General features: G+C 40.8%; 1 protein-coding gene across 1 annotated transcript in view; it reads left to right on the top strand.

Moving 5' to 3' along the window:
* ABCB7 (ATP binding cassette subfamily B member 7) overlaps positions 1-22,265 on the top strand; it is a 198,483-nt gene extending 176,218 nt beyond the window's left edge. Inside the window, exons 13-15 of the mRNA XM_059680273.1 lie at positions 9,540-9,643; positions 12,089-12,196; positions 20,978-22,265. Of these exons, the coding sequence (XP_059536256.1) occupies positions 9,540-9,643; positions 12,089-12,196; positions 20,978-21,193 (428 nt within the window). The 3' untranslated portion in view covers positions 21,194-22,265. The remainder of the gene's footprint in view (positions 1-9,539; positions 9,644-12,088; positions 12,197-20,977) is intronic.
* The last annotated feature ends 5,246 nt before the right edge of the window (positions 22,266-27,511 follow it).

The following is a 27,511-nucleotide window of genomic DNA, read 5'->3' as shown; positions in this document are numbered from 1 at the left end:
ATTCTTTTTCTGTCATGTTGCATGCCTCTGTATTACTTAGCTCCTTTTCTGGAGAGTCCTCCTTCTCTTTCCTTTGGGGGTTTCTTTATCTACCCATGTTTGATCTCACTGACATATCTAGACGTTGAGTCGTTCACTGGCTGCTCCCTGGGTGGCAGTGACTCCTTGGTCTGTGGTTGCTCTTCGGGCGGTTGCAGTAGCAGCTGCTCTTCATTTGACAGCAGCTCCTCTGGTGGGTGCTGTTCACTGCTGTGGTGGCTCTTCTGGCTGGTGCGGGGAGGTTTCACGTACAACTGCTGTTCCTCAGCAGAGGGTGTGGTGCTCAGTAGGCTGCTATTGCTTGGATCTACTGCGTTGATTTAAAGGCACAAAATACAACACAACAAGGCGCCACGTACCAGGCACTATACACAAATATATTCACGATATTAATAACCCCAAATAAAGGTGACCACCCGAATTAAGAAAATTAGGGGATAAGGAAGAAAGAAGAGAAAAAGATAAAAGAGAAAAAAGAAAAGAAAAGTAGGAACCAAAAAAAGGAGTGCAAAAATGAAATTGGGAAAAAGAAGGGGGGAAAATAAAAGCGAGAAAAGAAAAGAAAAGAAAAAAAAAAGCGAAAAGAGAGAATGAAGTGGAAGATGGGAAGAGACTTTTTATATGAGGAGAATACTCCTATAGAACCGCCACGAATCCCAACAAATTCCAGCAACAGCTCCCTGGAGATGGATGCAAACTAGAAACAACTAATAATATAATGATGAAAATAGAATGGAGGACACTAATCCCAAAATGAAATAAAGAGAAAATATAATGGCACTTTAAAAAATGGTAAAATGGTAGCAGTAATAATACTGGTTAAAAATAAGAAGGTAGTAATTAAAAGGGTAAAATCGGGTGATGGAAAAAGAAGAAAAAAAAAAGAAGAAGAAAAAAAAGGAAAAAAAATTGGTTTCTTAGTTAAAAGGTGAAAAAAGAAAAAAAAATTTCAGTAGTGAAGGTCCTTCGGTTCTTCTATTCTTCAGTCTGGCTCGCCTTTAGTCCTGCCCGGTATTCAGGAAAGTGTTGAGTTTCCCTGTGATACACTGTTCCTCTGTGTTGTAAACCACAGTCCTTATTTTAAAGCAGGTCGTATTTGTTTCCCAGACTGCCTTATTTTGTGTTTAGCAAAGAGTCAGTTTGTGGCTCAGCCTCTGGGTGGCAGTGTTCTGGGGTTGGCCTCTGAGGCTATACGGCTTCTCTATCGCATTTAAAACTGATTTGGAGAGGTCAGCTATCCAGAGCTGGTTCATTAATAGTTACCCGCTCTGTGTTGTTGCTGGGATTGAAAATCCCTCTATAGGCCAGATCCTGTTAACTCCCAGGGACTGATCAGATTATTTTAATCCTTGATCTTTTTCAGGGTGGAATCTGGGTGTGGCTGTGCTCCTTGCCTGGGGGCTGGGGGGAGGAGTCTCACTCTCTGGAGAAAATGGCTGCCCCTGTCCTGGGCTCAGGGGTGTCTCAGCACTCAATTCGCTGCCACCTCTCCCGGCCCCCCTTCTCTCCTCAGTCTCTCCCCAGATTCCACTCCTCCGCACCCTCTCCCTCTCTTCAGCACAGGTGAGTGTCTGTATCCGAAATGTCTTATGAACAGGATTCAGTGAAAACAAACAACCAAAGCCGGCCGTGGAAACGGGGAAGGCTTGGTTTCTGTAAGCTCTTCTCTTACCGGCACTGCATGGTCTGGTCAGCTATTCAGGCTGCCCCCTTTAGACTCAGTCCTCCGTTATCACAGAACCCAGCTCTCAAATCCCCCGGCGGCGCCAGGAATCCCGCGGATCTCCTTTCCCCCCCGTCAGGGGTTGTGCCTGTCCCAAGGGACGCGGCTGTCTGCCACGCGGTCTCCCTCTGACCCTTTGGGATCAGAGGTCTGGCAAACTTTCCTGCCCAAATCCCTGGGTTTTTTACCTTTCCAAGGGAGTTCTGCCCTTCCCGGCTGCAAACCGTCTCACCAGCTGAGCAATTTCGCCAATTCGGGGTGGGTGTTTTTAGTTTCCGCTGCTCACTCCATTTGCTCCGGGACACGACCTGGTACGCGTCTGCCTATATCGCCGCCCTCTTCCGTTTCAGCCACTGAAGTCTTGAACCCCTCAAAGTCATCCATGAGATTTGGAATCAGCTTCTTCCAACCTCCTGTTAATGTTGATATTTTGACCTCTTCCCATGAATGATGAATGTTCTTAATGGCATCTAGAATGGTGAATTCTTTCCAGAAGCTTTTCAATTCACTTTGCCCAGATCCTTCAGAGGAATCACTATCTATGGCATCTATATCCTTACTAAATGTATTTCTTAAATAATAAGACTTGAGACTCAAAATTACTCTTTGATCCATGGTCTTCACAAAGGATATTGTGTTAGCTGGCATGAAAACAACATTAATCTCATTGTAAATCTCCATCAAAGCTCTTGGGTAACCAGGTGCATTGTCAGTGAGCGGTATTTTTGAAAGAAATCTTTTTTTTTTTCCTGTGGAATAGGTCTCAAAAGAGAGCTTACAATATTCAGTAAATCATGTTGTAAACATGTGTACTGTCAGCCTGGCTTTTTTCCATTCATAGAACACAGCAGAGCAGGTTTAGCATAGTTCTTAAGGGCCTTAGGATTTGCAGATGGTAAATGAGCATTGGCTTCAACTTAAAATCACCAGTTGCATTAGCCCCTAATAGGAGTCTCAGCCTGTCCTTTGAAGCTTTGAAGCCAGGCACTGACTTCTCCTCTCTAGCTATGAGAGTCCTAGATGGCTTCTTCCACTATATAACTGTTTCAGATATATTGAAAACCTGTTGTTTAGTGTTGCCACCTTTATAAATGTTCCTAGCTAGATCTTCTGAATAAGTTGCTGCAGCTTCTACATCAGCACTTGCTTTTACCTTGCATTTTTATGTTATGGAGTTGGCTTCTTTCCTTAAATCTCATGAACCAAACTCTCCTGGCTTCATACTTCTGTTCTGCAGCTTTCTCACCTCTCTAAGCCTTTATATAGACGTGAAGGCAGTTAGGACTTTGCTCTGGATTAAGCTTCAGCTTAAGGAAATGTCATGGTTTATTTGATTTTTCTATACAGACCACTAAAACTTTTAATCATATTAGCAATAAGACTGTTTCATTTTCTTATTATTGATAATGTTCACTGGTATAGAGCTTTTAATATTCTACAAGAACTTTCCCTTTTCATTCACAATTTGGCTGTTTGGCACAATCTAGATTTCAGCTTGTCTCAGCTTTATCATGCCTTCCTCACTGAGCTTAATAAATGCTGTCTTTTCATTTAAAGTGAGAGGTGTGCAACCTTCCTTTCACTTGAAAGGCCATTATAGAGTTATTAATTGACCTAATTTCAATATTGTTAATGTCTTAGGGAACAGAGAAGTCCAAGGAGAGGGAGAGAGACAGGCAAACAGCAGATTAATGCAGCAGTCAGAACACACACATTTTTTATTAAATTCACTGCCTGATATGGGCATAGTTCATGGTGCCCCAAAACAATTATAATAGTAACAACAAAGATCACTAATCAGAGATCAACACAAACAATATAATCCTATCTAATTAAAGAGTAATATGCAAATTAACCATCACTTGCTCAATCCATCACAAAGATGGCGGTGGCCACGGAGCTGGAGCGAGCAGGTGGCTTGGGTTGCCCCAGCGATGGAGGATGCCAAGCTTCCTGCCTGCCCTGCCGGCCCTGGGTTCCGCTCAAGGCTACAAAGTTCAATTATAGAAGATAAATAAATGCCAGATACCTGCTTCCAGCTGGTGTGGCCTCCGCTCAAGGAGGGGCTGGGAGCTAGGGTTGCCAAGGGCAACCCAGGCTTCGAGACAGACCAAGGCTACAAAGTTTCAATTATAGAAGTTAAATAAATCCCAGATACCTGTTTCCAGCCTGCGGGCATGGCCATTCTGAAAACCGCCCTCAGCCCCTCACCCAGGCTGGCCAGGCACCCCAGTGGGACCCCCACCCTGAAGGGGCTGTGGCCAGGCTGCAAGCAGCCATCAGTCCCTCACCCAGGCTGGCCAGGCACTCCAGCAGGACCCCCACCCTGATCCGGGACATCCTTCAGGGCAAACCAGCCAGCCCCCACCTGTGCACTAGGCCTCAATCCTATATAATAAAAGGGTAATATGCAAATTGACCCCAACAGCAGAACGACTGGGAATAACTGATCACTATGACACACACTGACCACCAGGGGGCAGACGCTCAATGCAGGAGCTGCCCCTTGGTGATCAGTGCCCCCTGGTGGCCAGTGCACTCCCAAAGGGGGAGCTCTGCTCAGCCACAAGCCAGGCTGACGGCTGCCACACAGCAGTGGTGGCGGGAGCCTCACCCTCCTCCTCAGCAGCACTGAGGATGTCTAACTTTGGCTTAGATCTGCTCCCCACTGGCAAGTGGACATCCCCCGAGGGCCCCTGGGCTGCCAGAGGGATGTCTGACTGCCAGCTTAGGCCCATTCCCCTGGGGAGTGGGCCTAAGTCAGCAGGTGGACATCCCCTGAGGGGTCCCAGACTTCAAGAGGGCACAGGCTGGGCTGAGGGTCCTCCCCCCAAATGTACAAATTTTTGTGCACCGGGCCTCTAGTCTATAATGATAAAAGTGTAATATGCTAATTAGACTGGACAACCTTCTGGACGAAGCTGGGGCTGCGAGGGAAACCTGGATCCTGGGTGCCAGAGGGAAGCCGGTGCTGCCAGCCAGGGGAAGGAAGGCCTACTCTTGGACAAATTTCGTGCATCGGACCTCTAGTAATCTATACTAATAAAAGGGTAATATGCTAATTAGGGAGGACGTCCATCCGGACAAAGTCACAACAACTGCGAGGCCTGGGGCTCAGACATCTGTGAGCCCCAGAAGCTGCGAGGCCCGGGGCTATCAGCAGCTGTGGGCTCACGGCAGTTGTGGGCTCAGGCAGTTGCAAGGCCCAGGGCTCAAGCAGCCATGAGCCCCAGCAGCTGCGAGGCCTGGGGCTCAGGCAGCCATGAGCCCCGACGGCTGCGAGGCCTGGGGCTCAGACGGCCATGGTCTCAGGCAGCCATGAACCCCGGCAGCTGCGAGGCCTGGGATTCAGGCGGCCATGGTCTCAGGCAGCTATGAGCCCCACTGGCTGCGAGGCCTGGGGCTCAGGCATCTGCAAGCCCCGGCAGCTGCGATGCCCGGGGCTTAGGCCTTGCTCCCACCACGGCCGGCAGTGGCAGCAGCAGCAGGGTGATGGAGGTGGCACCTTCCCCTGATCAGCCTGGTGGCCTCCTGCAGAAGGAGGCCAGGTTGCGGCTTAGGCCCGCTCCCCCTCAGGGGAGCGGGCCTAAGCCGTCAGTCGGACATCCCCTGAGGGCTCCCGGACTGTGAGAGGGGTCAGGCCAGGCTTCCCCCACCTTCAATGCACGAATTTTCGTGCACCTGGCCTCTAGTTATAATAATAATGTTGGACATTGTGAGCATTACCACAATGTAACACAGAGATACAAAGTGAACAAATGCTATTGGAAAAATAGCATCAATAGATTTGCTTGATGCATGGTTGCCACAAACCTTCAATTTGTTAAAAAAAAAAAAAAAAAGTATCTGTGAAGTGCAATGATGCAAAGTGCAATAAAACAAGGGTACTTGTACTTCCAACTATAGTTCTATGGAAGACTGATGATGACCGTAGACCTACAGGAACCCCAGTAAAGAAAACAATATTGCTTTATTTTCCCTAGAGCATATCCTATCTAATAAAAGAGAAACATGGTAATTAGCCGTACATCTGCTACCCTTCCCATTGGCTAATCAGGGCGATATGCAAATTAACTGCCACCCAAGATGACGGCTGGCAGCCAGGCAGCTTGAAGTGAACAGGAGGCTTGCTTGCTTCAGTGACCGAAGACCCCAACGTTCCCCACCTGCCTTGCCGGCCTCTGAGCTTGCAGTTTGAAACATTGTTACAAATGTAGAAGCTAAACAAAACCCCAGAAACCTGCTTTCAGCCAGCCGGGATCTCAGAGCTGGAGTTGAAACAGTGTTTCGATTATAGTACCCAAACAAACCAGATACCTGCTTTCAGCAGCAGAGGCTTTAGAGCTGGAGCCAAGCCTCAGCGCTAAAGCTGGCCCAGAATTAAAAAAAAAAAAAAAAAAGGAGCGGTTGGGAGCTTCAGTCACCCGCCTGCCTGAAAACAGCCCTCAGCCCCTCACCCAGACTGGCCAGGCACCCCAGTGGGGACCCCCACCCTGAAGGGTGTGTGACCAGCTGCAAACAGCCATCATCCCCTCACCCAGGCTGGCCAGGCACCCAAGCAGGACCCTCACCCTGATCCAGGACACTCTTCAGGGCAAACCAGCCGGCCCCCACCCATGCACCAGGCCTCTATCCTATATAGTAAAAGGGTAATATGCCTCCCAGCACCAGGATCAGCGGAGCCGTGAGGCCTCCCGGCACCAGGATCAGCGTGACAGGGGTCAGCACCCAAACCCCCTGATCGCCCTGGGGCTCTGTGTGTGACGGGGTGGGGCCACAACCTCCCTATCTGCCCTGCTCTGTTTGTGACAGGGGAAGGCGCCCCAACCTCTTGACCAGCCCTGCTCTGTGCCTGATAGTGGGGAGCTCCCCAACCCCCTGATCACCCTTCAGCTGTGTGTGTGACAGAGGGCGTGGCCACAGCCTCCCTATCCGCCCTGCTCTGTTCGTGACAGGGGAAGTCTCCCCAACCCCTTGACCAGCCCTGCTCTGTGCCTGATAGGGGAGAGCTCCTCAACCCCCTGATCGGCCCTGCTCTGTGCATGACAGGGCGGAGCCCCCCAGCCCCCTGATCGACCCTGCTCTGTATGTGACAGGGTACGGAGCCCCAACCCCCCTGATGGGCACTGCTCTGTGAGTGACAGGGGGCAGTGCCCCAACCCCCTGATTGGCCCTGCTCTGTGCGTGACAGGGGGCGGTGCCCCAACCTCCCCATCAACCCTGCCTTGAGTGTGACAGGGGACGGTGCCCCAACCCCCCAATCGGCCCTACCCTGAGTGTGACTGAAGGTGGCATCACAACCTCCCTATCTGCCCTGCTCTGTGCATGAAAGGGGGCAGCGCCCCAACTCCCCAATCAGCCCTGCTCTGAGCCTGACCAGGGGCTGCACCTAGCGATTGGGCCTGCCCTCTGCCACCCGGGAGCAGGCCTAAGCCAGCAGGTCATTATCTTCCAAGGGGTCCCAAACTGCAAGAGCGCACAGGCCGGGCTGAGGGACCCCCCCCTCCCCCCAAGTGCACAAATTTTTGTGCACCGGGCCTCTAGTCTATATAATAAAAGCCTAAGCAACTGTTATGGTGGAACTATATAATAAAAGCTTAAGCAACTGTTATGGCAGAATGACCAGAACGACCCATTGCTATGATGTGCACTGGCCACCAGAGGGAAGTCGCTTAACGCAGGAGCTTGCCCATGGTGGTCAGTGTGCTCCCACAGGGAGAGTGCCACTCAGCCAGAAGTCAGGCTCACAGCAGCACTAAGGAGCAGCCAGCCAAGTGGTAAGGAGCAGCGAGCAGGCATACATCCCCTGAGGGGTCCTGGACTGCGAAAGGACACAGGCCAACGTCCTCTGAGGGGTCCCGGACTGCAAGAGGATGCAGGCCAGGTTAAGGGACACCACCACCACCCCGCCCCTCCTCCAGTGCACAAAATTCGTGCATCGGGCCTCTAGTTTAGAAATAAAAGTGCACTTGCACCTTGTGATAGGAAGAGCATTAGACTATGCATCAATTAGTGCCGGGGTCCAACCCCAGCAGGTCCAGGGGTCCCCAAAGGTGTGGACGGAGTCGGTGAAGAAGGAACGATACAGAGATAGCGTTCAGTTGATCATCATAGCCGGGTTTGCTTGTCGGGGTCTCCAGCCAGGTTCTGTACAGGTACTCCAGTCAGGTTCAGTGTCCAGGTTCCAGTCAGGTTCTCCTGCCAATCTCTGTAGTCAGGTTCAGTCCAGGATCCCTTGCCATGTTCTCCCGCTAGGCTCTGTCTCTAGGCTCCGAGGCCAGTCCCTCTCCAGGATCCTCCAGCATGCTCTCTCCAGTGAAGTTCTTCTGTCTCTAGAGAATGTTCTGTGTAGGTTCTGTGCCTAGGCTCTGTCTCTCTTGGTCCTGTCTTCCAAGCCCTGTGTCCTTAGTTCTGTGTTCTGAGTTCTGTGTGTTTCTGTCTTGTTACAACTGTATTTATACCAGTTGATTCAATCCTATCAATCTCTATTACAAAGGTTAGGGCGTTTCTTATCTCCATTCCAGGGAGAAAAGATTATGTAGTTTAAGCATGATTGTTCGTAGTCAAAGGGATTAATTACCCGCCTGGCACTTAGTTGAGGGGTTTTATTCCCTCCCTAACTTCAGGGGAAAATCCCTACCTGGGGATTCAACCTTTCTCGGAGAGGTGACCTTGGTTAAAACACAGCGCCAAGAAGGTGAGCAAACATATTAAGAACAGTATGCCATATATGCCAGGTCCCTTGAAACAGCAAGCATGGACCGGCTCCCGGCAAATTAGGTCTAATCTGGATTCAACAAAGTCTTTTCTCTGTGACCTTGAACAAATCACTTAACTTTTCTGGACATCTGTTTTGTTTGTTTGTTTTGGGTAAAGTAAGTCCTTTTTTGGGGGGTGACATTAGTTAATATAATTATATAGGTTTCAAGTATACAACTCTTATGATACATCATCTGTATATTGCATTGTGTTTACCACCCAAAACTGTTTGTTTTATATATATATTGATTTCAGAGAGGAAGGGAGAGGGATAGAGAGATAGAAACATCAATGATGAGAGAGAACCACTGATTGGCTGCCTCCTGCCCACCCCCCACTGGGGGAGATCGAGCCCGCAACCCAGGCATGTGTCTTGGCTGGAATCCAACTTGGGACCCTTCAGTCCACAGGCCAAGCTCCATCCACTGAGCCAAACCAGCTAGGGCTGTTTTAAAATTCTTAAATGCTAAGAACCCAATAGTAAATAAGGCAAAATAAGAGGTATCTAGTATATACCCTTAATTTTGAAGAGTGCTACAAAAATAATAGCTTTATGACAAAAAATCATTGAGAATACTGGCTGAATGATACCTTTTAATGTTAAGAGATAAATTGTTTTATGTCTTCAGGTTTCAGGTATTGTATTTGTTTTTGGCTTTTTTAGTTCTCTAATAGTGACATTTTTCTATCTGAGATTGCTGTTTCTGGGGAAGTGATATAAAGTACATATAAAGTAACATGTAATGAGAATATTTCTGGTTTGAGGAATAATTCTGGAATCAAAGTTTTTACTTCCCCTCTTCATTGTTTCACTTGCCATGAAGTCAGAATCAAAAATTACATTTATGTTCCAAGGAATGTAGTTTGTCAAAGGATGTCATGTATAAACTTAAATTCTTATAACTGAACAGGTAAATGTTGAAGGTATTTTATTTGATGGTTATATTCTATGCAAATACTAGAAACATAAAATATGTCTTTATGCTATGCTTCCTTTAACTAATTTTTTTTTAACCAGGGGGAGAAAAGCAAAGAGTAGCAATTGCAAGAGCCATTTTGAAGGACCCTCAAGTTATTCTCTACGATGAAGCCACTTCATCATTAGATTCAATTACTGAAGAGGTAAATGTTAGTGAAAATATAAAACTCTTCAATTATCAATGCTTAAATTTTCTCCTTGGAAATTTTAATAAAATAGCTATATTCATTTGTATTTTGAGTGAACTTCAATGGGAGGTGCTATAGAGCAAAATACTTAGCCACTTTTTCCTAGATAACAATTGTTGATAGTAAGAATGCCAGACTGCATTGAAAGATCACATTGTTCAGCTCATTTGCAAGTATGCCTTCTTTTGGAACTGTATGATACCTTATGCTCTTGTTGCATTGCCCTTGCATTTTTACAAAGCTGTCAAAATTCTCTAGTCTGCTGGCAAAGGAAGAAGATTTTAGTCTTTCTGCTATTACCACTTAACACTCATTAAAACAAGTCATGTAAATGATTGTGATACAGTATACACCAGAAAGCCTTTCACTTGTCATGGAGCAACTCACTGAAGTGCAAACAGGCACACACAGCCTGTAGTGCTGGTATCAATTTATATTTATTTCACAACAAGTATTATGAAACTGATGTCATGGTATTATTACCCATCAACTACATTAGACTTCATAACAACATTTTTGTATTAAATACAAAGTCTTAATAACAATGACAAGTTCATGAATAAATTTCCTTAGTCTGCATTGAAGATAGCTAGATGTTATTTGTCAGTTGTTTCCTTTCACCCATATTTACTTGAATATATAGTTAAAACCTAGTGTTGAAGGATAGGCCTAATTTCAGTTTTATAGCATATATGACATAATTTTTGCATAAAGGAGTTAAGATCCAGGGCACATTATTTGATTTGTCATGTGCTTAAAACAGTTTAATTTCTAAGTGAATTGTTTAGTATCAGGATTTGTTACATTTGAAGGGAACCTTAAACAGGACAGACCCCATTCATAAGCAGAGTAGGAATCTATATATATAAAAGCCTAAGCGACTGGACAACTGGACAACCAGCCGGTAGCTATGATGCGCACTGACCACCAGGGGGCAGGCACTCAACACAGGCTATGCCCCCTGGTGGTCAGTGCACTCTCACAGCGGGAGTGCCACTCAGCTGATAGGTGGGCGCTACACCCCAGGCTCACGGGTAGCAAGCACAGCTGTGGCAGCAGTGTGAGCCTCTTCTGTGGACACTCCCCCTGTGCACCTGAGCGGTGCCCAGCCCGGGATCCGGCTCCTCCCTAGCCTCCTGCCGCTTCTAGCACTACTTCGTACTGTGCAGGATCAACACGGACAGCAGGCTGGAGCCCTGGAAAGTAAAGCCGGACTGCAGTGGCACCGAGGTCCACTGATCCCCACAGGCCAGCCTAGGGACCCCACAGGCCATGAGTCTGTTTATAAAAAGTTTATACCTAAAAATATTTCCTCCATGTTTATTACAAATTAAGAGTCTCAACAGTCATTTGAGCCACGTAGCTTTATCATCTTATGTAGCATAACTCATTAAGAGGTAGCAGAGACAACTCCCCAAGGGAATGAGTTACCAACAGATTTGGTAAATTTTAATGGTCCTTTTTAATAGATCCATAGAGCACGTCAAAGTAATTTCTTGAGGATTAGGAAGTGGAGTCCCCACAAACATCACAGTTTTTCTTAGAATTGGTCCTGCACTTCCTTTTCAGTCTGCAGTAGTAAAATATAAGGTCTTCTTTTCCTGGGTAACCATGTGCTCTTGATAATTTTATTTCTTTAATAAATACAATGTTTAGAAATATCTGTAGGAAGACATTTGGTATATCCCCATCTCCCACATGCCTATTTCCATTTAGCTAGCTGTATTTAGACCCAGGTTTCCAAATATAGCTGTGTGTGTGTGTGTGTGTGTGTGTGTGTGTGTGTAAAGTATATATATACACTTTACAGGCTGTCAAGAAAAATGTGTTCTCCAGAATGTATTAAGTAGTCAGAATTGTTTTAAAAATAAGTTTCCTCAAGTTATACATGCACAGTTTTCTGTGTCCTTTCTGTCCTCTGAGTTTGAAGGAAAAGCAAATGCTCATGTCCCCATTGAGTCTCATATATTTCTCTTGATCTTTTTTTTTTAATTTCTCTGCATCTTACCACTTGAGTCCCTCCTTATTTCATTTTTGCTCTCATTGACCAAATAAACATCATATCTGGCTATGCTCCTAATGTCACTGTATTCATCATTATGGTTTGTTTGTTTTTAAGTATAGAGAATATCCACCTTCTCCCAGACTAAAATTTACAGAAATGTTGCTTTTCTTAAAGGTAATTTTTTCCATGATAATGTGGTCATATTTACCTTCCCTTTTTGATTGATTTTCTTCTTAGTTATTATTAGATTAGGTCAAATATTTGGTAATGGTATAAAGTTTATGTAATATAAAATTGATATTTTATATTTCTTTAAGGAATGTATGATTATTTTTTAATTTACCTAATAGATAGATCTTTTTTTCTCTTTTATTCTTTTGTTCCCAAACTTACAGACAATTCTTAGTTCCATGAGGGATGCAGTCAAACACAGAACTTCTATTTTCATTGCACACAGATTATCAACAGTAGTTGATGCAGATGAAATCATAGTCTTGGACAAGGTAAGAGATTTAACTTTAAAATTTAGTATTTGAAGAACATTGGGAATTTTAACAAACACAAGTAAATGAAATCGTTTCTCTAATAGTTTTTATCATGGGGAAAATAGTAAAATGGACAACCCACTTTCTTCTGTGGGAATTAATATAAAAGTGCACTGTCTAAATGTCCTAAATAAATCAAAGTACTACTATTGTAATTGGTGGATTTGAAAATTGTAATAGTTTTTCTTTTCTACTTTCTATAAGGACTTCTCCCCACCCCTGGTACATTATCTAACATTATTAAGTTTTTCACCTTTCATTCAGCATTTTCCTTGATTATCTTTCCCTACTAATAAATGAACCTTCAATTCTTTATCATTTTTGAAAGCCCGAGTACTGGAAGTTAAGGGAGAAGAAACATTCTCATATACTTTCCATATTAAGTTACTGAGATAGAATTTTTCATGCCACTAAATGTTGTATAGGATGTTCTATGGTGTGTATGTATATTATTCCCTTTATAAGTTACCTGTGTATTGGAGACCCTAGGTCTTTTTATTTATTTGTTCATCACTGTGTTCATTCATTAGAAAATAAAGTGATTTTTTTTCCCATTGTGATTCAACCAGAATATCTTAAATGGGAAATTTTGTGGATATACTTCATTATCTCATTGATGTTCAAGAATTTGAAATAAAATCTGCTGTTTTGTGCTTTTTTTTTTTTTTACTACACTTTCCAATTTTATGCAGTTATGCAAATAAAGCCTTTTTTAATAAAATGTTAGTACTTTAGCAGGCATGTGCTTACCTGCCTCATGACATGGGGTTCACAGTATTTATACAGTTATATTACAACATTGCCCCTTGGAGTTTGGATTATAATTGGAAATAACTTATTAATGATTATGGCACTTGTATATAAAATTTCTTTGGGTTCATAATTTGATGGTTCTGTAATTGCATGATCTTGAAGATCAGAGATTTTTATTTTCTAGTGAAACTACTGTGACCTCATTCTGTCAGCAGTCTCTTATAATATTAATGTTGCGTCTACATGAGAAATAGCATTCCCACTGTTCGCTCAGTGGTTAGAGCATTGGCCTGTTCACCAAAGGTTCAAGGGTTCGATTCCTAGTCAAGGGCAGGTGCCTGGGTTGCAGGTTCAGGAGGCAACCAATGGAAGTGTCTCTCACATCAATGTTTCTTTCTCTTCAGTCCCTCCCACTCTCTCTAAAAAAAAAAAAAAAATCAATGGAAAATATATCCTCTGGTGAGGATTAACAAAAAAAAGAAAAAGAATAGCATTCCTAAGACCCTTCCTCACCCTATACATCCTAGTGATTACCCCTTCCCCAGCCTTGGTAGGAGGCTAGATTTTTGCTTGTCAGGAAATTGAGTCAGAGAGGCTCTGGACACATTAAAGTTACCAAACAAATTAACAATGAGGGGCTAGATTAAGTGGGAATCAAAACATACCAAAAAAACAAGACCACAGACTATCTTGTGCCACTGGCTCCAAGAACCTTGCCAACCAGTTGTTTATTTCTGCTATCATCATTCCTTCCCTCATCATCAGATAATTGGAAAATTCTTCTCTGGAGAAAAAAATGGTAGCCTCAGAAAAAGAGATATTTGAATTTGAGGGCCCCAACAAAAGGACCAGCTACCCATGTGATCATCCTTCCATGAAACCAAACAGTTGAAAAGGGCACTCCCAAGTCAGCTTTTTTAATGCACAATTATCAGCGGATAATAAAAGGAAGACTTCTTAGACAAGTTAAAAAAAAAAAAAAAAGGTTGATTAAATAGCTTCTGCACAACAAATGAGAGATTTCATAGAGAAGGCTGAGAAACTGTGAGACCTTTCTGGGATCTGAGGACTCTCCAGGATAGGAGGAATCTGTGACTGACGTTGTTTTCATATCTCTTCACTTGGATAATGCAGGCAGGAACTCTATCCGTGTGCTCCAACTGACGCCTAAGGCCAGCTGGAGCTTGATTCAGTGGGTCGAACAGGTTATAGCACTATACGTATTAGGCCACTGCTGTGTGTTCTCACAGGGCTGCCCTGCTATGACTGTTCCATTGGCAAAGAGCTGGAACAACAGGGAGTTACCACAGATGTGTGCATACCAGGCTATCCTTCCCCTATCCTACTCTTTGTGGCCAGGCTACAACCGAGGTGCCACATACTCCAGTCCTGATTTGAACCAGCTTACATAAACCAACTGGCACCCAGTCTACATAAAGGCCACTTCTACACAGACCACTTTTTCACGATTAGGAGAGATACCTATCACATCTATATTATAGGAACAACCAGAGAAAGTCAAAATAAGAAGAGTAATATGCTCCAAATGAAGGAACAAGAGCAAAATCCAGAAAAATTTCCTAATGAAGTGGAGATAAGTAATTCCCATTATAAAGAATTCAAATAAATGACTACAAGGATGCTCAACAAACTTGAGAGTATAATAGGGAAACTCAGAAAGAAAGAAGAGAGTTAGAAAATATAATAAAAAGCCAAAGATAAAGAATGCAGTAACTGAAATGGGAAAACACATTAGAAGGAATCAACAGTAGATTTCATACAGAAGAACAGAGTAGTGATCTGGAGACAGAATAGTCAAAATTCACCAATCAGGATATTGATAAGAAAAAAGCATTTTCAAAAACAAGGATAGTATAAGGGGCCTTTGGAACATCAAGCACACTAGGGATACACACATTATGGGGATACCAGAAGAAGACAGAGAAAGGGGCAGAAAGTATATTTGAAGAAATAATGGCTGAGAACATTTAAATCTGACAAAAGAAACAAAACAAACATTCAGGTCCCAGAAGCACAGTTTCAAACAAGATGAACCCAAAGAGGCCCACACCAAGACATATTGTAATTAAAGTGGCAGAAGGTAAGGATAAAGAGAGTCTTGAAAGCAGCAAGAGGAAAACAATTCACATACAAGGGAAACCCCATAAGTTTTTATCAGCTGATTTCTCAGCAGTAACTTTACAGGCCAGAAGGGAATGTCAGGAAATGGTTAAATTGTTGAAAGAAGAGAACTTACAACCTAGAAATATTGTATCCAGCAAAGTTATTGTTCATGGGAGAACCAAGATGGCGGCGTATGGTACAGACCTGTTTGTGCTGCCTCCCACAACATTGAAAATACCAACTATAAGACAAAACAGCTATCATTCAGAACCATGGGAAAGCTGGCCCAATGGAAGTTCTACAACTGGAAGGAAAGAAAGAAGAGCATTGAGACTGAGTAGGATCTGCAGAGGCACCAAGAACAGAGGTACGGAGGCGCGCGCCAGGCAGGCTGCAACTGGATGCACGGTTTTTTTCAATCTGAAGGGATTATAAACTCTCGAATCCACTGAGCTTGTTTGGCGGGGGATTCTGAGGTCCCAGACCCCTACAGGGAGAGGCGGGACGGCCTTGCAGCGGGTCAGAAAGCGAGGGTGGCTTTCTCACGGAGCTGCTTGCCAGCGCTCGGGGACGCGGAGTCGCGGAGAGGCGAGGAGTCGCAGAGACGCCATTGCTGTTTGCTCCGCCCTGGTGATTCCCTGAGACCCTGCCCTACTCAATTTACATCCCCATCCAAGCTGTGCCAGATGCACAAAAGTTATTGTTCATAATTGGAGGAGAGATTTTTCCAGACAAGCAAAAGTAAAGGAGTTTATCACCTAAACCTGTTTTACAGGTTATCTTAAGTGGTCTTTGTACACAAAAGACCATAACCAGAAATAAGAAACTTTAGGAAAGAAAAAAAAGCAGGTATGTAAAAGCAAAGAGAATTAACCGTGAATCAGCCACTTAAAATGCTAATATGAAAGTTAAAAGGCAAAAATAGCAAGATTAACTATAACTACAATAAATAATTAGATGATACAGAAAATAAAGAGATATACAATATGACATCACAAACATACATGGTGGAGTGGTGAGTAAAATGCTGGTGCTTTTAGGATGTGTTTGAACTTAAAGGCCTATCTGCTTATAATATCAGCTATAGATATAGATTTATATGTATGCATCTCATGGTAATCTCAGACCAAAAACCTAGAAAAAATACACAAAAAATAAATAGAAAGGAATAAATCCTCCTCCTCCCCCCAAAGAAAACTAGTAAATTTAATGGAAAGAGACCAGGAGATTAAAGGAATAGAAGAATTACAAAACAACCAAAAACCAAGAAATGGCAAGCACGTACCTATTAATAATTACTTTAAATGTAAAGGGCCTAAATGCGCCAATCAAAGACATAGGGTAGCTGAATGGATTAAAAAAACAAGACCCATCTATATATGGCCTACAAGAGACACATTTCAGATAGAAAGACACATAGACTAAAAGTAAAGAGACAGAAAAAGCTATTCTGTACACATAGAAGTGAAAAGAAAGCAGGGGTAGCAATACTCCAGACAAAATTGACTTGAAAACAAAGTTTGTAAAAGGATAAAAAGCTGTTATATAATGATAAAGGGGTCCATCCAGGAACATATAACAATCATTGATATCTATGCATCCAACAGAGGAGTACCTAAATATGTAAAGCAAGTAATAACAGACATAGAGAAATTGACAGCAATACAATAATAGTAGGGGACTTTAATACCCCACTATCAACAATAGATTTATCAGATAGAAAATCAATACTTTGTCTTAAATGTCACATTAGATCATATCAACTTAATAGATATTTAAAGAACACTTCATTTAAAAACTGTAGAATACACATTCTTCTCAAGTATACATGGAACATTCTCCACAGTTGAATATTGAAATCATATCAAGTATCTTTTCCAATCTAAACAGTTTGAAACTAGAAATCAACTACAAGATGAAAACTAGAAAGAATACAATCACATGGAGACTAAACCACATGCTACTAAACAACCAATGGATCAAAGTGGAAATCAAACCAGAAAACAAAAACTACCTTGAAGCAAATAAAAGAGAAAAATACTGCTCTGAAAATTTTTTATAATACAGAAAAAGCAATACTAACAGGTTTATAGCTATACCTGCTTACCTCAGGAAACACAAAAGATTTCAAATAAACATCTTACCTTTAAACTTATGAACTAGAAAAAGAAGAAGAATTAAAACCCTAAGTAAGTAGAAGGAAGTAAATAATATAGATTAGAGCAGAAATAAATGAATTAGATACTAACAAGTAATAGAAATGATCTATGAAACTATGAGATGGTTCTTTAAAGGATGAACAAAAATGATAAAGCTTTAACCATCCTCATCAAGAAACAAAGAACCCAAATAAATCAGAAATGAAAGAGGGTAGGTTACAACCAACACCACAGAAATACAAAGGATTGTTTAAAAAATACTATAAATACAATAAGTAATATACCAGCAAATTGCACAAACTAGAAGAAATAAATTTCTAGAAACATACAACCTTTTAAGATAGAACCATGAATAAGCAAAATTGGAACAGACTGATAACGAGCAAGGAAATTGATGTAATAATGGAAAAGCTTTCATCAAACAAAAGTCCAGGATCAACATAGTATTGGAAATCTTGTCCACAACAGTTACACAAGAAAAAGAAACAAAGGGCATCAAAATTGGCAAGTAAGAAGTAAAACTGTCACATATGTTTTAAGATTGGATTATTAAAACATATGTGACAGTTTTCTTTTGTAGAGTCTGTGATGCTATGTTTAGAGAACCCTAAAGACTATAAAATACTAATGGAATTAATAAGTGAATTCAGTCAAGTATCAGAATACAAAATTAATATATAGGAATCTTTCATAATTTTATACACTGATAACAGATGATCAGAAGGAGAAATTAAGAAATGAATCACATTTACAATTGCAGTAAAAAGAATGATATACCTAGGAATAAATTTAAACCAGGTGAAAGATCTATACTCTGAAAACTGTAAGATACTGAAGAAGTCAAAGAGGACACAAATAAATGGAAGGATACACCATGCATATCATTAAAAAGTATTTACTACTCAAAGCAATTTACTGATTCATTGCTATCCTTATTAAAATACTAATGGCATTCTTTTCAGAACCAGGACAATTAAATGGAATTACAAAAGACCCCAAATAGTCAACACAATCTTGAGAAAGAAGAACAAAGTTGGAGGTATCATGCTCCCTGGTTTCAAACTATATTATAAAACCATCTTAAACAAAACGCTATGGCACTGGCCCAAAAGCAGACACATCAATGGGACAGAATAGAACCTGCAAATAAACCCTCACTTATATAGTCAATTAATCTTCAACAAATGGACATGAATATACAATGGAGAAATGATTCTCTTCAATAAGTAGTGTTGGGAAAACTAGATAGATACATGCAAAAAAATGAAACTGGATCCCTCTCTTATACCACATACAAAAATAAACTCAGAATGGATTAAAGACTTATGTAAGACCTGAAACCATAAAACTTTTGGAATGAAACATAAGTAATAAACTATTTGACATCATTTATAGCATATCTTTTTAGATATGTCCCCTCGAGCAAGAGAAACAAAAGCAAAAATGAACAAATGGGGTTTCATCAAACTAAAAATCCTCTCTACAGTGAAAGAAACGATCAACAAGATGAAATGGGGGACTCTCATAGCCAGTTAGCCTGGAGGTCAAATCACTCCCGGTATTGCCGACAACAATCAAGGCTTAACTACAACAAGACTGCGCACAAAGACCACTAGGGGGTGCACCAAGAAAGCATAAAAAATGCGGAGACAAAGAAGCAGGACAAAACTGTCAATGGAGGATATTGAGTTCAGAACCACACTTTTAAGGTCTCTTAAGAACTGTCTAGAAGCCGCCGATTAATGTAGTGAGATCCTCAAGAAATCTAATGAGACCCTCGATGTTATCATAAAGAACCAACTAGAAATTAAGCATACACGGACTGAAATAACGAATACTATACAGACTCCCAACAGCAGACCAGAGGAGCGCAAGAATCAAGGCAAAGATTTGAAATGCGAAGAAGCAAAAAAACACCCAACCAGAAAAGCAAAATGAAAAAAGAATCCGAAAATACGAAGATAGTGTAAGGAGCCTCTGGGACAGCTTCAAGCGTACCAACATCAGAATTATAGGGGTGCCAGAAGATGAGAGAGAGCAAGATATTGAAAACCTATTTGAAGAAATAATGACAGAAAACTTCCCCCACCTGGTGAAAGAAATAGACTTACAGGTCCAGGAAGCGCAGAGAACCCCAAACAAAAGGAATCCCAAGAGGACCACACCAAGACACATCATAATTAAAATGCCAAGAGCAAAAGACAAAGAGAGAATCTTAAAAGCAGCAAGAGAAAGAAACTCAGTTACCTACAAGGGAATACCCATACAACTCTCAGCTGATTTCTCAACAGAAACTTTGCAGGCCAGAAGGGAATGGCAAGAAATTGTCAAAGTGATGAATGCCAAGAACCTACAACCAAGATTACTTTATCCAGCAAAGCTATCATTCAGAACAGAAGGTCAGATAAAGAGCTTCACAGATAAGGAAAAGCTAAAGGAGTTCATCACCACCAAACCAGTATTATATGAAATGCTGAAAGGTATTCTTTAAGAATAGGAAGAAGCCCTGACCAGTTTGGCTCAGTGGATAGAGCATCGGCCTGCAGACTGAAAGGTCCCAGGTTCGATTCTGGTCAAGGGCATGTACCTTGGTTGTGGGCACATCCCTAGTAGCAGATGTGCAGGAGGCAGCTGATTGATGTTTCTAACTCTCTATCCCTCTCCCTTCCTCTCTGTAAAAAATCAATAAAATATATTTAAAAAAAAAAGAATAGGAAGAAGAAGAAGAAAAAGGTAAAGATACAAATTATGAACAACAAACATGCATCTATCAACAAGTGAATCTAATAATCAAGTGAACAAATAATCTGGTGATCATAATAGAATCAGGGACATAGAAAGGGAATGGACTGACTATTCTTGTGGGGGAAAGGGGTGTGGGAGATGCGGAAAGAGACTGGACAAAAATCGTGCACCTATGGATGAGGACAGTGGGTGGGGAGTGAGGGCGGAGGGTGGGGCGGGAACTGGGAGGAGGGGAGTTATGGGGGGGAAAAAGAGGAACAAATGTAATAATCTGAACAATAAAGATTTAATTTAAAAAAAAGGGAAAAAAGATGAAATGGTAACCTACTAAATGGGAAAAGATATTTGCAAATGATATATCCCATTAGAAGTTGATATTCAAAATATATAAGGAGCTTATACAACTCCATAGCAAAAATAATCCAAGAAAAAATAGAGGGCACGGAATATTTCTCCAGAGAAGATGTACAGATGGTCAACAGACATCAAAACATGCTCAACATCACTAATGATTAGGGAGATGCAAATAAAAACCACAATGAGATATCACCTCACACCTGTCAAAATGGGTATCATCAAAAAGTCAATTAGCAAGTGCCAGCAAGGATTTGGAAAAAAGGTAACCCTTCTGCACTCTTGGTGTGATTATAAATTGTTGTAGCCACTATAATAGAAAACAGTATTGATATTTCTCAAAGTTAAAAATAGAACCATCATACAAATCAGCAATTTCACTTCTACATTTTTATCCAAGGAAAACAAATACTAATTTGAAAAGATATATGCATCCCTGAGTTCATTTAGCAATATTTACAATAGCTAAAATATGGAAGCAATCTAGGTGTCCATCAATAGCTGAATAGATAAAGATGTGATCTTTAGTTAGAAAATATTATGTATTTTCAGTTATTTTGCTAGTTGCATGACCTTTCTCTATGTTTCATTTGCTTTTTTTTAGGGTAAAGTAGCTGAACGTGGTACCCATCATAGTTTACTTGCTAATCCTGGCAGTATCTATTCAGAAATGTGGCATACACAGAGCAGCCATGTGCAGAACCTTGATAACTCCAAATGGCATGCAAAGAAAGAAAATGTATCCAAAGAGGAGGAAAGGAAGAGACTACAAGAAGAAATTGTGAACAGTGTGAAAGGCTGTGGAAACTGTTCCTGCTAAGTCACATGAGACATTTCCTTTTTATTTTTATTTTTTGAATATACATTTGCACTGAAGCAAAATTGTTTCATTAAAAAATTATATATTCCCATTATCCATACTCCTTCTTTTAGATAAGATTTATTTGAAAGTTGATTTGAGTTTTATATCTTTTACAAACTCTTAAACTATATTTAGCCCCAAATTATTTTCTTGTTATTGCCTTCACTTTGCTCAAATCATTATTTTTGTTACTGTCTGACTTTATCCCATTTCCATTTTTGAGGCCTGAGAGCCATTTGATGATATTCACAACCAGATGAATCGGATTGGTTCCAAATTTTTATAGTTTTTAAAACCTCCTTTATGCTGACAATTTCGGTGGAAAATGTCTGTTTGTTTTTATTAAAAAAAGAGGATAGTAAGGTTCATTGTTTTTCTTTTCTGCAACCTCCATTAAAATAATTCTGTGATAGATATCTATACTTACATTTTTAAAGTGTTCTCCACTATAACCTTTTTGAAGAAAAACCTCAATTCTCATGTTAGTTAATATAGAATGTTCTTCGTCATTAACCAGCATTATAACTATCATCTAGTGGTGAGAATTTTATTTTTTTTCCACCAAAATAAGATACTGATTTTGTTTTGGACCAAAATTTATATATTTCTCTTTAAAGACTAAAGAACCCTGATATAATTTGATATTTGCCATACTGGCAGTAATACCCTCGGAAATTAATAGCTTTTTCTGTTTCCATCTTAAATATACTGCTTTTGTTATCTGAAGTTACACAAAGAAACAAATAAATGAGATATGTGCATGCATGTGTGTGTGCACACGTTCACACGTGAATATAGTAACATCCACTTAAACATTCTTAGAGACCTTTAGATAAATAGGAGAGGGTTAGATGGACAGGACTCTAATCTGTATTGACACTTCAGAGTTACTTTATTTCAACATCTCCTCTTTTTCAGTAATTTAATGAGCCCCTTTAAGCTTGATTTAACAGGAGGAGCCCAAATGAAATATTCAAGTTTTACCTGCTGGAAATAATTAATAAAATGTTGATACTTGTTCACTGAGAAAGCTCTTCTCTCTTATAATTTGAATTTGCTTTCATTTGTTTGGTAGTAATCATTCAGTTTGAGAAACTGTATTTCATGACCAACCACATGACTATATTATGAGTCTTTATTTATCAGAAAAGGTTTTAAAGTAGTTATTTTATTGGTTTATGGGTTAGTGTGTTTTAAATGATAATTTGGTCTGGGTGAGACTAATGTTTCCTTGTTTTGTATATTCATTTGTGGGCGGATACTTATCTAACTTGAGTATCCAGTTTTGTTATATAAAGGCAATTTGACAAGTGGCTTGAACCAGTATTTCATGATTAGTCTTTGACATCAGAGTAAGTGATGCAGGATCTTGCTTTTGAAGTTGTAGTTAATACTGAGATGCATAATCAACTGAAAAATGGGGGAAAGAATGAACATTTCTTAATTTGAAGCCATAGACATTATTACTCTTCTGAAGGGAAAAAAAAAAGCAATTCCTTTAAACAAATCAGCTGTATTACTAGAAACGTGCTTATTCTAGATAGAAATTTTGTTTCTGTTAACTCCTTTTATACATTTTCAATGACGCTGATGGAAAAGATTTAGCTTAGCTGTATAATCAAGCAGGTAAAATTGAAGTAGCCATCAGAAATAGTCATTTTGAGTGTGAATAGTGATATTCAAAGTAAGTGATTCTGTAGTGTGTGAAACATTTAGCCAAAAACATTTAGTCAAAGAAAAATAGGAATGTTTTTAAGTTGGGGGTAATTTCCCCAGTAAGGGTTTTGAAGCACTTTTTTTTTTCCATATGATTGGAAGTGGTTTCTAGACCATTGGGTCATTGTGGTCATTAACCAATATTTTCAGCTAATAAAAAGTTACCTGAAACACACAAATTTTGTAGGGGTCATAACTAAATCTTAAATATTTTTCTCTTCATCATATTAAGGTGAGTCCTTACAGTGAAATAATAGACTAATTAAAATGAAAGAAAAGTTTTCTAGGATGATTCAGAAGAAGTGGCTAGAAAAAGAGCTTTTAGTATAATTACATTACAATATTACATACACAAAAGGATAAAGTGTATGAATTTTGCAAATCAGTACTGCAACATAGTTTTTTTAAAATATATTTTTATTGATTTCAGAGTGGAAGGAAGGAGAGAGAGCTAGAAACATCAATGATGAGAGTGAATCACTGATTGGCTGCTTCCTGCATATCCCCTCCTGGGGATCGAGCCTTGTACCTGGGCATGTGCCCTGACATGGAATCAAACCATGACCTCCAGATTCATAGGTTGGTACCCAACCACTGAGCCACACTGGCTGGGCTGCAACGTAGTTTGTTATGTATTGGGATAAGTTGGAGTTTTGAAAAAGAGGCTCTTAAGATGGAGCATGATGATAGGGTTTTATCTCATCTCATTATTTTAAATATTTACTTTCTTCATAAGGGAATTCCAGTTTACAAAAATTAAATTGAAAGCGAGGTAATTTGGGATCATAAAAAATGGGCCAGATGTCTTCTTGAAGGTTTTTAACATAGAAATAACTTGATGAGCACATAACCTCATTTGGAAATTGAAGGTCATTCTTAGAATCAGAAAGAAATCTTAGCATTTGAACAAGCTCACAGTATGTATTTACTTTTCTTCAGGGATTTGTACCTCTTATATACCCTAAGATAAATATTTTGCCTTTCCCTTTAGATACTGACAAAGCTCAGTTTTTAAAGATGGCTAGTTCAAAAATATATTTTACTTTAAAGACAAGATAGTTCAAAATTATATGATTCCTTATTTTGGATCACTTTGACCATACTGCCGTATTTCCTAATTGCTGGCTGTGTCAGTAAGTAGCAACTTTTGTCATTGTATATACATAATTCTCCAACCTTGTAGCTTTATCATAGTACTTTTGTTGTGGATTAGTAGTTGCAAGCATTTGAATGTTTGTAATGGCAGCTTTCTTAAATTATAGATTAAGGTTCCTTTTCTCTCTGCATTAAGTATGTAGATATTGAATGTAATGGTATTAAGTGACAATATTAAGTCAAAGAAGCTGGTTGAAACTGATTAGTTAAGACAAAATTAGTTAAGAGTAGCAAGAGAGACCCTTAATGACAGTTTGCTTTTACAGCAGTATGTGCAGATAATCAGCAGTGGGTGTCCCAATAAAGCAACTTTTTTTGCAATGCACAGGCAGAATTGATATTTTGTCCCTCACACACTTAAAATAAGTACAGATAATTAATAGGCACTGAGAAAATTGCCTTACAGTCTTATGCAGAAGGTGAAAACTTGGAATTATTTCAGAAAGAAATTAATTGCTTGGATAGCTTATAATATGGCTTAAAAGGTAACAAATTATACTTTTTTCTCTTAGAATTGAGCTGTCATACTTTTTTTTATTACAAATCAGTGAAAGGTAACTTTTTATTGCCCAGAGTTTCTGTTCTTAATGGTCAAGAAGGAAACTTTTGGGGTGGAGAAATGTCTTAACTGCAAACCATTCATTAAATTAGCATTTTGACTAGCGAGAGGCAGTTGAAATGAAATATGTTCTAGTTACATAACAGGTTAGAACATTTTTTATTTTAAAAAGGCAGCAGGGCCCTGACTGTTTTGGCTCAGTGGGTAGAGCGTCGGCCTGTGGACTGAAAGGTCCCAGGTTTGATTCCAGTCGAGGGCATGTGCCTTGGTTGCGGGCACATCCCCAGTGGGGAATGTGCAGGAGGCAGCTGATCGGTGTTTCTAACTCTCTATCCCTCTCCCTTCCTCTCTGTAAAAAATCAATAAAATACATTAATAAAATAAAATAAAATAAAATAAAAAGGCAGCAGAGCCCAGCCAGGGTTGCTCAGTGGTTGAGATTCTATCTATGAACCTGGAGGTCATCATTTGATTCCCGGTCAGGGCACATGCCTGGGTTGCTGGCTCAGTCCTCAGTAGGGGGCATGCAGGAGGCAGCCAATCAATGATTCTCATCATTGATGTTTCTATCTCTCTCCCTCTCCCTTCCTCTCTGAAATCAATAAAAATATTTTTTAAAGGCAGCAAGTTATTTCCATATTTCTTGTTCAATTTCTATTTCATAAAATCATAGGATTTTAGAGTTGGAAGGAATTTAGAGGCCCTTTAATCAATTTACTTCTACAAATGTGGAAACTGAACTTCAGAAGAAGTCACTGAGCTTGCTAGAGACCATGCTGGAATGAAAACTCTGGCTCCTGAACACCCAGTCCATTTCTATTTTTGCTGGACTACATTTCCACTCAGATATTATATTAAAAAATATAGTTGCCTCTTGAACAGCATAATCTGTGTATAAGTGGACCCACACTCAGGACATAAAAGCAGAATGTGAGACAGACTTAAAAGCATTTTCCAATACATGCAGATCTGTGACACAGGGTGTCATGGTTCCCACACAGGGTAATAAGTTTGCTGGCACAAGAAACTTTGCCAAACTGAGCAAAAAGTTGCTCTGCTCCACAGGTGACTCCTAGAAACATGGGCCTAAAAATAATATCACACTCATCCCTGGCAATCTGGAAGGCAATGTGTATGACCAAGGCTGTGCCTTCGCAGGACAGAAAAGGAATCACCATGCTACAAGTCCCTGGCTGAACATCAATCAAAAGTAAATTCCCTAAAATATGTTAGTGGCCTCCAAGCACACACACAACCAATAGTGAAGGTTAAGATCTTACCAGTAAATGTGTTATGCTGACTCAGGGACAATCAGGTAGCTAGAATAAAAGATAACATAGGAATGCATACTGCAGGGGAAATAACCAAGCAAATAATGATCCCTCAGAGGAGGAGGATCATTATCCATAGTTGTTATCCTATCTAATAAAGTGGTAATATGCAAATTGACCATCACTCCAACACAAGATGGCCGCCCCCATGTTGACACAAGATGGCCAGCAGAGGAGGGCAGTTGCGGGCGATCAGGCCTAGAGGGGAGGGCAGTTGTGGGTGATCAGGCTGGCAGGGGAGGGCAGTTGGGGAGAACCAGGCCTGCAGGGGAGGGCAGTTGGGGGGGACCAGGCCTGCAGGGGAGGGCAGTTAGGGGGTGATCAGACTGGCAGGCAGAAGCGGTTAAGGGCAATCAGGCAGGCAGGCAGGTGAGCAGTTCGGAGCCAGCAGTCCTGGATTGTGGTGGGATCGGGCCTAAACAGGCAGTCGGACATCCCTCGAGGGGTCCCAGATTGAAAAGGGTTCAGGTTGGGCTGAGGGACACACACACCCATGCACAAATTTCATGCACCAGGCCTCTAGTTTGTGTAATAATTCAAAACCTCTAAGTTTTATCATTTCCAGGACGAATCTTGTTCTCAAATAGGATAAACTAAAATAAAAGGATTATATTGGGATGTGCCTTAATCACTGATTTTGTTTATGAAAAGATGGTCTTGTTGGACCAGAGTAAAGAAGGAGAAACATGGGATAATGGTGATACACCTAAAACAAAAATGATCAAAGTCTCCCCAGCTCACGTCAGATGGAAAGACACGTACAAACTGAAAGTAAAGGAATAGAAAAAGATATTTCATGAAAATGGATACACAAAAAAAGCTGAGGTAGCAATACAACAGATAAAACAAAGGCTATATAATAAGAGACAAAGAAGGATCCAGCAATTGACTTCAGGGTATTTATCCAAAGAGACCCAAAACACTAAATCCAAACACATATTACTTACAATAGGCAAGATTTGGAAGCACCCTAAGTGTTCATCAACAGATGAGTGGATGAAGAAGTGGTACATATACACAACGGGATATTACCCAGCCATAAAGAAGATGAAATGCTGCCACCTGCAACACCCTGGATGAACCTTGATGGTATTATGCTGAGTGAAATGAGTCAGACAGAGGAAGACAAATGCCAGATGACTTCACTTATATGTGGAATATAAAGAACAAAATGAACAAACAAGCAGAACAGAAACAGACCCATAGATAGAGAACATTTTGATGGTTGCCAGATGGGAGGGGGGGGTTGGGGGGATAGGTGGAAAAAGTGAAGGGATTAAGAAGTAGAAATTGGTAGTTACAGAATAGTTATAGGGATGTACAGTACAACAGAAGGTATATAGCCAATAATCTATAATAATAAAAGGGTAATATGCTAATTAGACCAGACGTCCTTCCAGAGGAAGCTGGGGCCAGAGGGAAGCCCAGGTCCCAGGTGCCTGTGGGCAGCCAGAGGGAAGCAAGCCTGGGTCCCGGGTGCCTGCCAGCAGCCAGAGGGAAGCAAGCCCAAGTCCC

This window comes from Myotis daubentonii, chromosome X (genome assembly GCF_963259705.1).
Source record: "Myotis daubentonii chromosome X, mMyoDau2.1, whole genome shotgun sequence".
NCBI classification, from domain to species: domain Eukaryota; kingdom Metazoa; phylum Chordata; class Mammalia; order Chiroptera; family Vespertilionidae; genus Myotis; species Myotis daubentonii.
The sequence above is the reverse complement of the archived record's forward strand: the minus strand, read 5'-3'. Positions and strand labels throughout refer to the sequence as shown.